This window comes from Cynara cardunculus (assembly GCF_001531365.2).
Source record: "Cynara cardunculus var. scolymus isolate 2C chromosome LG 4, CcrdV1, whole genome shotgun sequence".
NCBI lineage: Eukaryota > Viridiplantae > Streptophyta > Magnoliopsida > Asterales > Asteraceae > Cynara > Cynara cardunculus.
The window spans coordinates 19,052,443-19,068,555 of record NC_037531.1 but is presented as its reverse complement, the minus strand read 5'-3'; the positions used below and the strand labels follow the sequence as shown (position 1 = coordinate 19,068,555).

The 16,113-nt window shown below is 34.2% G+C and overlaps 1 protein-coding gene, 1 long non-coding RNA gene and 3 other non-coding genes across 5 annotated transcripts; 2 read left to right on the top strand and 3 right to left on the bottom strand.

Moving 5' to 3' along the window:
* TRNAL-CAA lies at positions 1-84 on the bottom strand. Its single transcript has one exon. It is a non-coding gene; the product is annotated as a tRNA-Leu (tRNA).
* A 3,996-nt stretch (positions 85-4,080) lies between these two features.
* LOC112511337 (trihelix transcription factor ASIL2-like) lies at positions 4,081-6,087 on the bottom strand. Its single transcript, XM_025116927.1, has 2 exons — positions 5,871-6,087; positions 4,081-5,521 (listed from the first exon to the last, which is right to left on the bottom strand). The coding sequence occupies exon 2, from the start codon at positions 5,400-5,402 to the stop codon at positions 4,224-4,226; it is 1,179 nt and encodes a 392-aa protein (XP_024972695.1). The 5' UTR covers positions 5,403-5,521; positions 5,871-6,087; the 3' UTR covers positions 4,081-4,223.
* A 4,530-nt stretch (positions 6,088-10,617) lies between these two features.
* On the bottom strand, positions 10,618-10,691 carry TRNAR-UCG. Its single transcript has one exon. It is a non-coding gene; the product is annotated as a tRNA-Arg (tRNA).
* Positions 10,692-12,922: 2,231 nt separating this feature from the next.
* LOC112511623 lies at positions 12,923-15,585 on the top strand. The gene is made up of 4 exons (XR_003069109.1): positions 12,923-13,256; positions 13,398-13,451; positions 13,708-13,842; positions 14,994-15,585. It is a non-coding gene; the product is annotated as an uncharacterized LOC112511623 (long non-coding RNA).
* On the top strand, positions 12,981-13,083 carry LOC112511881. The gene has a single exon (XR_003069137.1). It is a non-coding gene; the product is annotated as a U6 spliceosomal RNA (small nuclear RNA).
* Positions 15,586-16,113: the final 528 nt, after the last annotated feature.

The window sequence follows — 16,113 nt, the reverse complement described above, 5'->3', positions numbered from 1 at the left end:
TGTCAGAAGTGGGATTTGAACCCACGCTCTCTTGCGAGAACCAGAACTTGAGTCTGGCGCCTTAGACCACTCGGCCATCCTGACTATTTGATACTAAATTTATGCATATATTTACTTATCCTTTGTTAAGTGTGATATCTAAATTAAGAAACAAACAATCCCCAAACCATCTAAAGTAATGTTTGGTAGTTGCTGAATAGTTTAGTGTATAATGATTAAGAGACTTTTATAATATAATGTAAAATAAAATACAATTATTTGGTAATTGTTTAGCTGAAATTAGGGCGCTGAATAGTTGATGAGAATACAAAATCATTCAGAAGATTTTAGAAACTTTAAGCAGCATATTTTTTTTTTGCCAAACAAGATTCAGAGTATGTCTCTTAATGAAACTATTAAGAGGTAAACAAACAACCTATAAGTTGGGTCCAGCCTTCCGAATACTTATTTCAGTAATTAATAAAGACACCGAACTTTTTAACCCAGGCCAACAAAGTTTTGGTATGAAAAATCGAAGCTTGAACAGACTTTTAAACCCTGACATAGTCCTGAAACCGAGCTTTCTAGTGTCAGGCTTTTAAACCTTGGCATGGCCCTGATCCCGGGCTTCCTAGTGTCAGGATTTTTTTAGCTTGTTCAAGCTTGACCGGGCTTTTAAACCTTGGCATGGACCTGGGTCCGGGCTTGGTACTATCGTCATTTTTCGGGGAGGTTTCAGACTCGGATTATTTATGCATCTCTACCACCCACCATCCACCGCTATAAAAGTTGAGTTTTCCTCCCCATAATGATTGTGGGACTAATTCTTATTTTAATTTTTCAAAATGCAATACCCCGACAACTAAACACTCTTGAAACATTTACTTCATGTTAAAATGTCAAAAAATAAATGCAACATTTTCTTACAAAGTAACAGGCATCGAGCATAAGGTAGAAGATCAACTGATACACATTAGGGTGTAACCAGTACTTTTCTTGTTACACATGAAAATCTTTAGGTTTATTGAGTAAAGGCACCCCTTACTAGAAAGAAAAAAAAAGGTAAATTGCATGAAAATGTAACGTACTTTAATTTAATTCCTATTTTGTGTAACGTAGTTTCAAAACTTCCATTTTGGTACCTAAGATGTAAAGTTATAAACATTTGAGTACCCGAGTAACCGTTTGAATCATTAATCGGTTATCAAACTCAATATTATTTGCTGACGTGGTTAGTGACACGAATTCTTTTTAATCTAAATTAGTCTTCAACCGGTTGTCCAGATACTTAAATGTATAAAATTTTACATCTTAGGTACCAAAATGAAAGTTTTGAAAATATGTTACTCAAAATATGAATCAAGTTAAAATACGTTATTTTTTCATGCAATTTACCCAAAAAAAATCCCCTTTCCTTCTTCAATATTTAGTTATGTTAGTCACTTAATTAGCTTTGAATCTTGTAGACAAACTCTTTGATTTCAAGGTGGTTCTATATTTAGGGCCCATTTGGTTTGTGATGTCTGGAATTAAAGTACAAGAATCAAATCTTACCAACATTGAATTTAGAAATCTTAAGGGTATAGTTGGTATTTCAGGAGCTTTTATATTATTTATTTGTAATAATGTTTTAAATTATATTAAAAACATTTGTTTTCTAATAATTAATTAATAAAAGACAATTTAATTATTTTTATAATTTAATTTTATAAATTATATATAAATAATGAAATTTTATTTCATTCCAAATCCTATAAACCAAACACACCATAGATTCCAAATCCTTCCTCGAAATCGAAATTCCTCAAAATCATTTCATCAAACCAAACGTCTCCATGAAATCTTCAAATACAACTTTGTTGTATAACTTGTATTTTGTTTTTCCCGTAGTTAGGGCCTCGTTGATAGGATTCATTCAGCAAAATTTCCTTCGTTATGTTCGACTTGAAGAGTACCTCCATACGATAATATAAATTTCCCTTTCGTCTTTCCCGATCTCCATATCCACAACAGAATGGCTTAAATTCGTTTGAGATTAGCCTTCATACGTCGTTCATCCTTTAAACCCACATGGTACTTCATTTTCCAAAGTTCCTCAGTTTTGGTAGGGTTCGAAATGGATGTCTTAACCTCGAGGGTCAGATCAATTGACAAATAAAGATAAGGTCTTTCCATGGGTCAGTTCCTTCCCATGGGTCGCCAGTTCTAGACTCCACAGGGCCATTGAGGATTTTTTTTGACAATTATCATAGACATCAATGGGATTAGTCGAGCTGTATGCAAGTTGACTCAAATATCTATGGTTAAAAAAAAGGATATTTTAGGGGTCGTTTACCAAACACTTACCCAGTGAGTGTTTATCAAGTTACATTATCTTACTTGATAAATATGGGAAGAACCAATAATCTTACCCGGTAAAAGCGAAGACAAGGACCTAAAGTCTTACCCGGTAAGTGAGGACGACGACTTTTACCACGATTAGCTCTTACCGGATAAATTATTATATACGATATCAGTTTTGTAGACTAAAATCTTACTCGATAAGTAAGTGATAGTATTAAATGTTGCCGATAAATTCTTACCCCGTTAAACGTTTGGTAAACGACTCCTTAGTATTTTGTGGCATTTTCTTCATGGAGAGGTTACATGGGTAAGATGGGGCTACCTTGACCCCAAATATGTTTAATATAAATACCAAGTACATCAAGGTTTCTCAAAGTTGCAAAAGGTAAGGGGTCGTTTATTAAATGTTTATCAGTAAGAGTCATCACTCTTGCTTACTTTAATGGGGAACATTTTCATCATACAAAATTGGTAAGCGTCTTCTCCCTCATTTACATGGTAAGATTCGTGGTCTTTATTATACCTCTTACTGGGTATAATTATTGGTCATTGTCATGGATCCGATAAGGTAACCGACACCCATTAAGTGCTTACCCAATATACGTTTGGTAAACCGTCCCTCAGGTCTTTCAACATGATCTTTCCAACTGTTATTGTCGAACAAACGAAAAAAATGTTGTCGTGTTGAGTAAAATGCATCAAAATTTAACAAAATTTGTCTTAGTTCTATTTTGTGTAACAAACATTTTTTTTTTCTCAACCCACATATAAGAAAGTTTCAAAATTTTCCAATTTAATGCAACATTTGATGACATGAATGTCAAATTTATAGTCCACTTTGCCATAAATAGACGGGTATCAAGGTCATCAAATGTTACAATATCAACAATTACCGGTCAACATAGGTGTAACGTAGCTTCAAAACTTCTATTTTGGTATCTAAAATGTAAAGTTATAAAAATTTGAGTATCCTAGTAACCGTTTGAAGCATTAACCAGTTATTATGCTGATGTGGCGAATGATATGATATCAAACTCAATATTATTTGCTGACGTGGTTAGAGACATGAATTTTTTTTAATCTAAAATTAGTCTTCAACCGGTTATCCAAGTACTAAAATATTTAAAACTTTACATTTTAGGTACCAAAATGAAAGTTTTGAAAGTACGTTAACCCAAATTGGTATCAAACATTTTTTTTCTCAATCCACATAAGAAAGTTTTAAATTTTCCTATTTAATTTAACAAAATACCAAAATTTCTCAATCAAAGTAACATAGTTTCAAAATTTTCCAATTTAATGTAACATTTGATAACATGAATGTCAAATTTATCATCCCCTTTGCCAAAAATAGACGGGTATCGAGGTCATCAAATGTTACAAGATCAGCACATTACCGGTCAACATGGGTGCAAAATAGAAACCTCGTTACGTTGGTTGACAAAAAAATTCCTTTGTTACACAATCCACAAATTAAGGGATCATTTACCAAACATTTACCGGCAAGAGTCAATCATCCTCGCTTACACTTACCTTATCAGGTAATATTATCCACCATCAAAATAGACCGTTAGAAACCGTCTCTTACCCAGTAAGCTAATGGGATAAGAGTCTTCACCCTCACTTACTGGGTAAGCTTCCGTTCCTTGCTATGTCTTTTCCAAATAATGTTCTCGGTACACCGGTAAAAAAAAGTGACACCCGGTAAGACTTATCGGGTAAGCATTTGACAAACGACCCTTAAAGACAAATTTCGTTGCGTTTTTCCCAAAATTAAACTAGGATTTATTGTCTTAAAAAATAAGAAGCAAGGCTGTTGTAACCCAGATATTATACAACAGTAATAAGTTAAAAGTCAACAGTAAATTTTTAAAGAGATCTTGTTAAAAAGGAGATGGTTTTTACCCACTAATGTTCTCTGCAGAATCATTCTCTTCATAATCTCCTCCTCTGATTTTTGCAATCTCATCTCTTGCTCTATCAAGTATCTCCCTCTTCTGTGATTCCAACTCTCTATGGAATTCCATTCTCATCTTCTCCAATTCCACCATCTGCTTTCTTTTGCCATTTTCAATCTTCTCATATATCTCACTGAACTTGTTAATGGAGTCTGCAAGCAATCTGAATGAACCTCCATTGATTCCATCCCCTTTTTCTTTTGACCTCTTTAATGGCAGAGGATCGGAATCGTCATCACCCTCCTGAGAATCCGTGTTTCCGGGGCTATCCCTCATTTCATCCAATCCATTTGCATGATTTAGATACACAGTTGGATTCATGAAAACATATTCGCCGGAATCGACTCCACAAGAAAGCCCTGCTTGTTGGATTGTTGATGACATTAACATATCCATTTTCTTGAAATATACCCATTTGGTAGTTTGATTCCTGCTGCTCCCTAACAAAGATTTCTCCTTTTTATACTTTTTTTTCAATGTATCTAAGCGGTTTCTACATTGGGTATCTGTTCTTTCGATCTTGGATTCCTGTGAAACCTTGTCTGCAACTTCTTGCCATTCTTCTGACCGAAGGCTTTTTCTTCCGCGTTGAACAAACCTTTCGCCCCAGGCCTCAAGGAGAACAAACGTCTCGTGTTCGCTCCAGTCTGTAAGAGTGTTTCTTCCACCAAAGGAGGGCTTAGTGGCTGAAGCGGCAGCCGGTGATGGTTGTAGTGGTTGTGGTGGTCGTGGTGGTGGTAAAGGCAGTCGAGGTGCGAATTCGAAACTAGATAACAAGCTCTTTAATTTCCGCTTCTTGGGATGCCTATGAAGGTTAAAATTGTCACTTCTACTATGGTTTTCACCATCATCATCTTCTTCCGTATCATCATCATCATCATCATCATCTCCATTCTGATGAATACCACCATTCATTTCATCATCACCACCATCAACTTCTTGTTCTTCTTCATCTTCTTCTAATTCTTCCTCGTCCTCATCAACATAATTATCGGCAATCTCCTGAGAATGAGGATGAGGTACATTACGAACAGAAGCTTTGGGTCGTTGGGTCGACCCGAAACCTTGATTCACACCGTAATTCGCCGGATACCTCGATTCCCCCTCAGTTTCATCCATCATGACGCACCAGATGAAAATTTAAGTCTCCAATTTCCAAAAGATCAAACCCAGCACTTGATTCTAAGAAAATATCATAATTTCTTCCATAAAATCCCCCAAATCATTCACAATTCTCCAACCTATCAAAAACACATATTTACAACAATCAAATTCAATCCCTAATTTCAAATTACAAGAGATAAACAATAATCTTCACTCGAAATAATTACACTTCCAGTTATAGTAACAAAAACGAAAAAATCTTGATGGAAATTAGTCTATTGATGCTAAATAATCAGAATCAGTAAACAATTACAACAATCAAATTCAGTCCCTAACTCCAAATTACAAGTGATAAACGACAATCTTCACTCGAAATAACCAAACTTCCAATTATAGTAACAAAAACGAAAAATTCTCGATGCTAAATAATCAAAATACCATTAATTTTCAGTTACTTGAAACAAAACAGAAAGGATTGTTTTTTACCTTTAGCATACGAATTTCCACGGAGAGATCTCGAATTCACGGCGATAAAGGATCATCAAAACCCTGATTAAGATGATTGAAACCCAACCTTCGTATCAAATAAATGAGATGAAACAGAAGGAATTCATACAGCTTTTAGATTGTGGTGAAAAAATTAGGGTTGGGATATACAAAAGAATGAGAGAAAGTGGACGGAGTGAATCGGGCATAGATTACCTGAAGATACCGTAGCAGAGATGCTGCTAAAATACGCCGAGAGTGCAGTGTTGTACCGGGGCCCCACCCGCATGATGTAGGACCTCCTACTATGGATGGTCCAGATTGGCCTTGACCCGGGACCAGTTGTAGCCAATTAAATGTATTTAACCCAAATTTGATTTTGTTATTTATAATTTAATTAAATGGCCATGTTTTAAAATAATTTAGGGGTCGTTTACCAAATGCTTATCCATAAACATTTATGTAAAATTCAACACTATCATTTATTTATCGGGTAATACTATAGTCCATTAAAACAGTATCGTATGTAACAATTTACCCGATAAGCACTTACCGTGATAAGAGTCGTCGCTCTCACTTACCAGGTAAGACTCTTGGTCATTATCTCCCTCTTACCTGGTAAGATTCTTAGTTCTTACCATATTCATCCAGTAAGATAATGTGACTTGGTGTTCACTTACCCGAGTAACCGTTTGGTAAACGGTCCCTTAATTTTACAATTTTTTTGCTATTTATACAACTTTTATTATACTCATTTCGTCACAAAATAAGTGTTTTTTATTTTTATTTTTATTTGTCTTAGATAACGTTTTTGTTTAAGAAATATCAACTATATTCTCAAATCTACTCTTAAATAGTAAGGAAAAGTACAAGAAAAACTTGACCAGCTTTTTCATTTTGAATGGTTTAGTCCTTAAAATTTTAATGAAAAAATCATTAAAATTGTTCATTTTGAATGATTAACGCACTTTTCAAAATTTAACTTGATTCTTATTTTGAGTAACGCACTTTCAAAACTTTTATTTTGGTACATAAGATGTAAAGTTTTAAGCATTTAAGTACTCGGATAACCGGTTGAATCATTAACCGATTATTATGCTGATGTGGTATCCGACTCAGTATTATTTGCCGACTTGGTTAGTAACATTGATTTTTTTTTTTAATCTAAAATTAGTATTCAACCGGTTACTCAGATACTTAAATGTTTAAAACCGTGCATATTATGTACCAAAATGGAAGTTTCAAAAGTACATTACCTAAAATAGGAATCCAGTTAAATTACATTACTTTTTCATGTAATTTCTCCATTATTAAAAATTCGGTCACCATACTAAAAGTTAGACGAAAGTTGAACGTGTAAAAAAACTCGAGCACATGAATTGTTGTATGTGAGCATGTACGTTTATAATGAAATCAAGCTTATCTGTGTTAGTTTTGTCCTAATTATTTGTACGACTTATTTTATTGAACGGTTGTTTCATGTCTTTCGCATGAACGTACATATCAAATTCACTTGGAGAAATGTCGTAAATCTATTCATAAAAAACATACATCTATTATTGTCGTTATTTATTAATCAGATGATACTTAACAAAATCACTCTCTCCAAAACAGATTTTTCTCAAGTTTATTGTTTTATCATCTTTGAAGTCTTGAAAATGTGCATTAGAGACTGATTGATAATTGCTGAATTGGGTGGTTGATTAAGTGTTCAGAATGATTAAGAGACTCTTATAATGCAGTGTAAAATGAAATATAATTGTTTGGTAATTATTCAAAATGAAATTATGGTGCTAGACGGTTAAGGGTGGTTCAAGATACAAATTCATTCAGAGAGTTTTAGAATCATTAAGAGATATTTTTTTTGTCAAACAAGATTCACCTCTTAACGATTCAGATACTGCCTCTTAATTGAATTATTAAGAGGTAAACAAATAACCCTAGTTGTCTTTGCAATTTGTGAAACATTGTATCAATATACAAAGAACACTTTATTTGTAAGAGTATAGAAACTAAAACCAAAAAAAGACGAATCTCCGTTATTTGTTATCCAGGTTCTCGTAACTATTTTTTTTAAATAGTTGTTGGAAGTAACGAAAATTTTATGTTATAAAATCAACGAAATTGTTGCAAACGATACCGTTTTTCTGGGCAAGTAACAATGTGTTCTCTAATTTGGCGAGAAAAGAAAACAGATAGATGGAAAAGAAACGAACGGAAGATCTTTTTTTAATTGTATTCTCGAAAAGGAAACAAATGAAAAGAAAGAACAATTGCTTTTCATGTTTTTGAACATGAGAGAAATGAAGGAAATATGTCATTTTTACAAATACACATTTAAAATATATCATTGATTGATTCAGATTTCAGACTTCATGACCACCTCTTATATATCAGAAGTAAAATCAAACATCAGACTTCACCATCTCTTAGAAAACAAACGTCACCTTCATTTTGCAATTTTGATAAACTTTTAAATGATTTTAATCTCTTCGATTTCCTTCTCTTTCCACCCACATTTTGAAGGAAACGTTTGGAGTAAAAATAGGAAAATAAACGAGGGAAAAGGGAGAGAAGTAAAAAAAAATCGGTATTCTATAAACTCATTTAGAAGAGAAATGAAGAGAAATGGATTTGATTCCTATTTGAGTAACATACTTTCGAAAACTTTCATTTTGGTACCTAAGATGTAAAATTTTAAACATTTAAGTACTCGAGTAACCGGTTGAAGTATAAATCAATTAACATGTTGACGTGGCGAGTGATGTGGTACCAGTTAATGTTTCATCAAATAATACTGAGACCCACATCACTCGTCACATCAAAATGGTAACCGGTTAATGCTTCAATCGGTTATTTGGGTACTTAAATGCTTAAAACTTTACATATTAGATATCAAAATGAAAGTTTTGAAAGTACGTTATCCAAAATCGGAATCAAGTTAAAATACGTTATTTTTTCATACAATTTGCAAATAATAATAAGTTTCTTCCATAACTTTCTTTTAAAATATAAGAGGAAACTTATTGTTATTTTCTTTCCGTTTCTTTTCCTTTTTATCCTAAAATAGTTTTTAGTCACTTTTCTCTTTTTTCCCCCCTCGTTTCCTTTTCTTTGTAAAAAGTCTCGAACCATAAAGGTAGTGTTTGATTGGTTTGAGCTTGGCTGCAAATTTCAAAAGTGTCTGAAGGTTCTAAGTTCAAATCCAAGGAGGAAAAACAAATCCATTATGGCCACAGAGGTTCAAATGCGGTGACTCCGGACCACCCACAAAGCAGGTGGTCGTCCTGAAATTAATCGGCTCGCATAGCGGGTTAAATATCCAGGTTAATAAGGAAAAGATCTCGAAAAAATAACGTAAGTTAAAGTTTTGGCTTTTACCAGTAAACAGTTATCGGATTAAATTTTGGATAAATATCGATAAATTTAATTGAAGATGTTGTAAATGAGTGGTAACGTCATCAACTATTTAAATGATTAGAACTTTGACTTCATTGAAATCACACGATAAATAAAACATGCTTAGCTTTGAAACAAAGACGATTCCTCGAAAAATTAATAGGAAACTTTATGGGAAAAAAGGGTAAATGTGGTAATTCATATATATCTTCCATAATTAAAAAAACGGAGAGCAATGAATTTAATAAACAAAAAGACAATCTTACCCTCAAACGAGATTTTTTTATTAACCTAGATATTAAATCGGTTATGCGAGCCGACTAATCTTAGGATGACCATTTGCTTTGCGGGTAGTCCAAAATCACTGCATTTGAACCTATGTAGCCACAAATGAATTTATATTTCTCATTGGACTTGAACCCGGGACCACCTGTTTTGCGGGTAGCCCAGAGTCATCAAATGGGAAAAAATTGAGCTTTTTAATAATCAATATGAATTTTCATTGAGTTTTATGTATTTATTTATGACCAAGTTTGATGTATGCTTAATTTCTTGGGTTGTGACATATTGGTTAAGCCCGAGGGTGATGTAGTGAAAAAATTCATCTACTATGTGTTTGAATCCAAGTGATGCCAAAGTCTTTGTGGCGATGGATGTTAGCTTATGAGGACTCCAGACGATTCATGGTCGCCAGGGACAAAGACATGCCTATTAAGCCTCGAACAGAGTCCCGTGCACAAGCACAACTTATCTTCCTAAGTATAATTTTTAATGAGGTACGAAATGTAAACCGGTTAAATTTTGAAGGACGCCCCGTGATATTAGAAAATAAAACAAACGTCAACCAAAAACCCGAAAAAACCCTCGAATCAACCAAAAAATCAAAACAGTTCTTCAAAGTCAACCAAGAAATCGAAAAAGTTCTTTAAAATCAACCCAAAAACTTATAAATACCTCAAAATGGTGGAATTCCGTTAAAAGAACATATGACAGACTAGTAAATGCTTGTAAGTTGTTCTGGAAGTTCACAATTACCTCATAAGAAGTTCGATGCATATTTTAAGATCGATTTGCATGATTCTATGAAATATTAAGAGGATGTTTGACAATTACTGAATGATTAAGTAGTCAGAATGATTAAAAAATTCTTATTATATAGTACAAAATGAAATATAACATAATTATTTACAACAAAATTAGGACGTTGAATGATTTAGAAGACCAAAATATAAAACCATTAAAAGAGTTTTAAACTAATAAGAAACAGAATTTTATTTAGGCCACAAAATTCACCTATACTTACACGCAAAGATTTCACCGGTTGTGCAAAAAAGGAATTAAAAACAATCGACCACAGTGGGAGTCGAACCCACGACCTTTTGATCCGAAGTCAAACACGCTAATCCACTGCGCTATGCGGTCCAATTGATGGAAACTGTTTCGAAATAAAGCTCTTAGACATATAATTATTTTATAAAAATTAAAATAAATTACATTATTACCCTATGCTTTGTTAAAAATTAGGATTTTAGTCCCTGTGTTACGTTTTTTTGTCCATTATACTTAAAGGTTGGATTTCATCCAAGGAAGAAAATAGTAATACATTCGAAACTATAGTGAAGAAAATAGTAATTTATAAACCACGGGGACAAAAATATAAATTATAGTAAATTCTGTTTTTTGTCCCTATGGTTAGTCAAAAATTATGATTTTCGTCCATCTGGTTTAAAAAATTGTGGTTTTCATCCCTATAGTTTGTAATTAATTGTTAATTTTGTTCTTATTATTTACAACTTATTGTTGTTTCAGTCGTTGTGGTTTACAATTTTTTACTATTTTGGTCTTTTAGGGGCCGTTTACCTCACCAGATGAATATGGTACATATCAAGATTCTTACCCGGTAAGAGCGAGACAAAGACCAAGAGTCTTACCTAGTAAGTGAGAGTAACGACTTTTACCACAGTAAGCACTTACCGTGTAAATTGTTACATGCGATGTCGTTTTGGTGGACTAAAATCTTACTCGGTAAGTAAATAATAGTGTTAAATTTTAACGGTAAGCACTTACCAGGTAAGTATTTGGTAAACGGCCCCTTACACTTTAAAGTAAGAATTAGTCTATGGACAAGAATAGCAATCAATTACAAACGATAGAGACGAAAATTGCAAAAAGGATGAAAAACAAAATTATTAACAAACCACCAGGGACAAAATCGTAATTTACTCTAAAAAATATTTCAATGATCAAGTGTGTGATGTTTAAATTTGTGGATAAATCTTTTTTTTTGGGAATCCTATATTGCTTAGACACGGTCTCATATCATTTCCACATGTTGGAATATTCATTTTCTTTTGCTATTTTTTGATACTAATCTACTAAAGTTCAACGTGCTTTTAGTCTGGAATGAATCTATATTTTTTTTTTCAAACGATGACATCATTTGATTATAAAAAAAAATTACAGATTTTTTTTTAAACAGTGATATTGTTTGACTATAAAAAACAAATATACAGAATTTTTTTCCAATCGGTGGCACCATTTGACTAAGAAAACGACACTAATACGATTCGAACTTAAGTCTGGTGTGGAATAAAAGCCTTGCAAACCAACTCTACCAAATAAAACTTGTTTTCATTATAGTTTCAAAATACATACAGTAGCATACAACAAATTAATACAGTTGCATTTTCACGAACCTAAATTTTTTTACCCTCCGTCGTCTATACCACGAAAGTAGGTATGTCCCTGCTTTAAATAGTTTTATAGGGGGTGATATGTTTTTTTTAAAAAGGGCTCGATGCTTTGAAGCATTGTTGCTATTTTAGAAAGCAATATGATCTGTTTTTACATATATTCACATGGTATCAATGCGATTAAAAGGATCGGAGACAGTGCAACACTTTGTCCATGTCCTGCCTCCTTTGGAATTAACGTATTGAAGTGCCATTTCAGATAGACATAGTCTCTTTCTCCTTTTATATACCGGGGAATAATCAGATGATGTTTCACATTTTACATCTCTTACAAATGGTTCAAAATAATGTTTACGATTATATCAAATATTTTGAAATAAAATTTATTTTTTATTGCAACATTTAACTAAATTTATACGATGTCTTATTATTGATCTAATGTTTTAATACCCTCAAATAATGAGACAATAAGAGAACTCAAATAACAGTTTGGTTGAAGCATGAACTGGTTACTTTGCTGATGTGACGAGTGATGTAGTATAAAACTCAGTATTATTTGCTGAAGCATTAACCAGATACCACATCACTCGGCACATCAACATGATAAACGGTTAATGATTCAATCGATTACCCAGATACTTAAATGTTTAAATTTTTTAACATTTTAAGTATCATAATGGAAGTTTTGAAAGTACTTTACCCAATATAGAAATCAAGTTAAAGTATATTATTTTTTTATGCAATTTTTCTTATTTCAATAAAAGATATTACTTTTATTTATTTAATTAAAAATAAAAAAATAATTAAACCATTTATGTTATATATTTGATTAATAAAAAAACCAACGGTTTAATAATTCATTAATTTAATTTAAAAACAATAAATATTCATAATTTGATTGTTGAATATATAAAATAACAGGCAATCGATTTGGTTGGTTTTGAAGTCGATTAGTCCCACACCGACAAGAAGACCAGCTCCAGGTTGCTTTATATGACAGAGCTCAGCAACAGCAATCGTCCCTTCGGGGACATCCGATAAAATTGGAACGATACAGAGAAGATTAGCATGGCCCCTGCGCAAGGATGACACGCACAAATCGAGAAATGGTCCAAATTTTTTTCCCTCCCATCGTCTTCGCCGAAACCCTAGCTTAATGATGGTGGACTGTGGAATCGGTTGAGGAGGTTATTACATTGTGGTTATTGAGCTTTTTTTATTTGATTTTGGTTGATCATCGCCTCCAATTAGGGCTCGAAATCAATGAGGGCAGCTGTGGCTGTATTTTGAGGAGGTAGTCATCAAAACTTCCGCTTTCAAATGATCTGTTGAATCTGTGTTTATATGTGCAGATATATGATAGTGTTTCGAACTTCAATCTCTTAGAGCTTTTTTTTTGGTTTTGATTGATTATCGCCTCCTTATGCTGAATTAGGGATCGAAATCAATGAAACACCAATGGGAGTAGCCCTGGGCGTTTTTTTAGAAGGTATTCATCAAAACTCTGGTTTTCAAATCATCTGATGAATCTGTGTGTATATGAAGCATTGAGCAGATGTATGATTGTTTTTAGAATTTCGATTTCTCTGTTTAAATCTGTGTACGTTTGCATTTCAATTAGAGCATTTTGAAAAACTTATCTGAATTAGATTGCAAATTATGGTTTTGCCAATTTTGTGAATCTGATCAATTTATTTGCCACTGGCCAAGGCTCAAATTATGATGTTTATGATGATTTGTGACAGAAAATATAGTAACAAGGATGATCCTAAGCAATGGTGATGATAACTGGTTGAATGCTATCAGAAGTCGTCATAGAAGATGTGGAAGCCATGATCAGCTTCATGTTGCTGTTGATTTCTTCCAACCATTATTGAAAGGTAAGGCTTTGTTTGTTGGCAGTTTAATGAGTTCAATGACTCTTTGGTAGTGGCTTAATGTTATAGAAAGTGGCTTATTCATAGTCCATAGAAGATCACTGGTTGAATACTGTCTGAAGCCCTCATAGAAGATGTGGAAGCCATGATCAGCTTGATCTTGATCTTGCTATTGATTTCTTCCAACCATTATTGACAAGTAAGGCTTTATTTGTTAGCAGTTAAATGAGTATAACAATACCTCACAGGGGGCGGGAGTTTAGGGACTCGTTAACTCCGATGCCTGACTATCCTGATGTTACCAGGATCAACTTTGATAGCATTTATAACATCCCTTGACAACAAAGCAACAGGCTGACCCAATAACCTTTAAATCAACTTAAAACCATGGTGTATTTTATTTGTAGCCCACAATTTTGAGCTTATAGGGACCCCACTAATTTTCTATCCATGTGAGACGGTTTTTTACGCCTACTGAAAGGCTGAAAACTTGGGGCCTATTTCTTAGAAGCTTAATGAGCTTAATGGGACTCGCAACTTATTTGGGAGCTATGCATGACTGGCGATAGGGGATAAATTGTATAGAAAATGGCTTATTCATTAAGCTTATAAGAGGGAGCTTCATGCAGAAAGCCAAGTTTTTTTAAACCTGTCACTCCCGATTAAAAAACATGTTCCTTCCCCCTATGAAAGAACCCTCCAAACAAAAACCTTCATAGAGGTTCCAACATGTATCAAGTAGAAAGGGTCCATATCTGGACGGGACAAAATTCATTGTCCCACTTTTGGCGCGACATGGGACATGACAAGAACTTCTTATTCCACATTTGGTGTGGGACAAAAAAGCTTTTTCTTGTTCCACCAAAATAGGTGGAACAAGATAACAAGATGGAATATGAACGAGACAAATTCTAAATTACTAATATGCCCTCATTTGATGTTTTTTGTACCTTCACATTGTTGTGCTATGAAGTTTGTGTTATTTTGTGGTTTCACAAGTGTCACGAAACATGTTGGTCTCATTTGAAATAAACCCCCGAGTGAAGGAGCCCAATGGCTAGCCTTCGTTTGCAGTTGGCCTTCAAGGTTATATCTTGGCATAAGTTGCTTGCTTTGTGTTGGATTCTAAGCCGTACCGCTAACCTTTATTGCAGATAAGTAGAGTTGGTGAAGTAGATGGGAGCTTCGACTCCGAGTATAACAAACGAAGCCACCCTTTGAGCTTCTTTGTATCGATCAAGATCTCGACAGATTTGAGTGCCGGGAATGTTTCCTAGAATGTTCGTATTTGGTCGCGTCACATGTAACGGTAAACCATAAAGCACAGACATAATGCAAAACGGTTCTTAGAGAACAATTTCAAGATTTGGGATTGGTGATTGAAGAAAGATGGAAGAATTACTGCAATTGCAAGGCCAACGGGGACCGAAACAAATAGAACACCCAAGAAAGATGATAAGCAGGCCAAGAAATCGAGTTTGTCAACTTTCCTAAGACGAAATGCACTTTGGTAATCAATTAGACCGATCACGACAGTGACGATGATTGCCGCCAATGTTAGATCCGGAGTGTATCGAAAGAGCGGCATCAAGAACAAGAGTGTCACGAGTACCCTTAAGGCCATTATGACGTTCGACATTGCTGTTTGTCCCCTGGCGTTTTCATTCACAGGTGATCGAGAAAACGACCCTGCCAAACCCAAAATGTAATCCATTTATGTCATATCTTTTCGTTGTTTTTTTTTTCCGGTGAAAATATGTGAAATCCCCAAATTGAATTACTTTCCAAAAGAGTCATTTGGGAGAAGAAATGGGGTTTCAGTCATATATTGCAGAGAAACCGTCTAAATGTAGCAGATGCGAGACTCTTTATCATACCCTCCTTAATGGAGGCTAAACGAGAAAAGATGTCCCATATGATAAACATCGAGTCTAATTGATAAGTCCAAATTTATACAAATATATGCTTAAAAGGGGTCAATTTAATTTAACTTCTAGAGACTATTTAAGTTGAAAATGTGTTGATTTTGTGTTATTTTTGTGGCCCAAACAGCAGCCCAAGTTTGCTGCCCACAACTGCAGCCCATGAAAAAAATAAAAAAAAGAAGAAGAAACAGCAGCAGCCCAAAGCTGCTGCCCAAAACCAGAAATCGGGAGAGAGAGACGTGAGCAGCAGCACAGACGTCAACACGACGTGGGTGCGAAGGAGCTGGTTCGTGGGGTTCAAAGCGGGAGCGAACGTGGGCAAAAGACGAGAGGATAAAGGAGCAGCAGG

Bases quoted from the DNA above. Each gene is read 5' to 3' on its own strand.
- LOC112511337 (XM_025116927.1), bottom strand. From the start codon at position 5,402: ATGATGGATGAAACTGAGGGGGAATCGAGGTATCCGGCGAATTACGGT.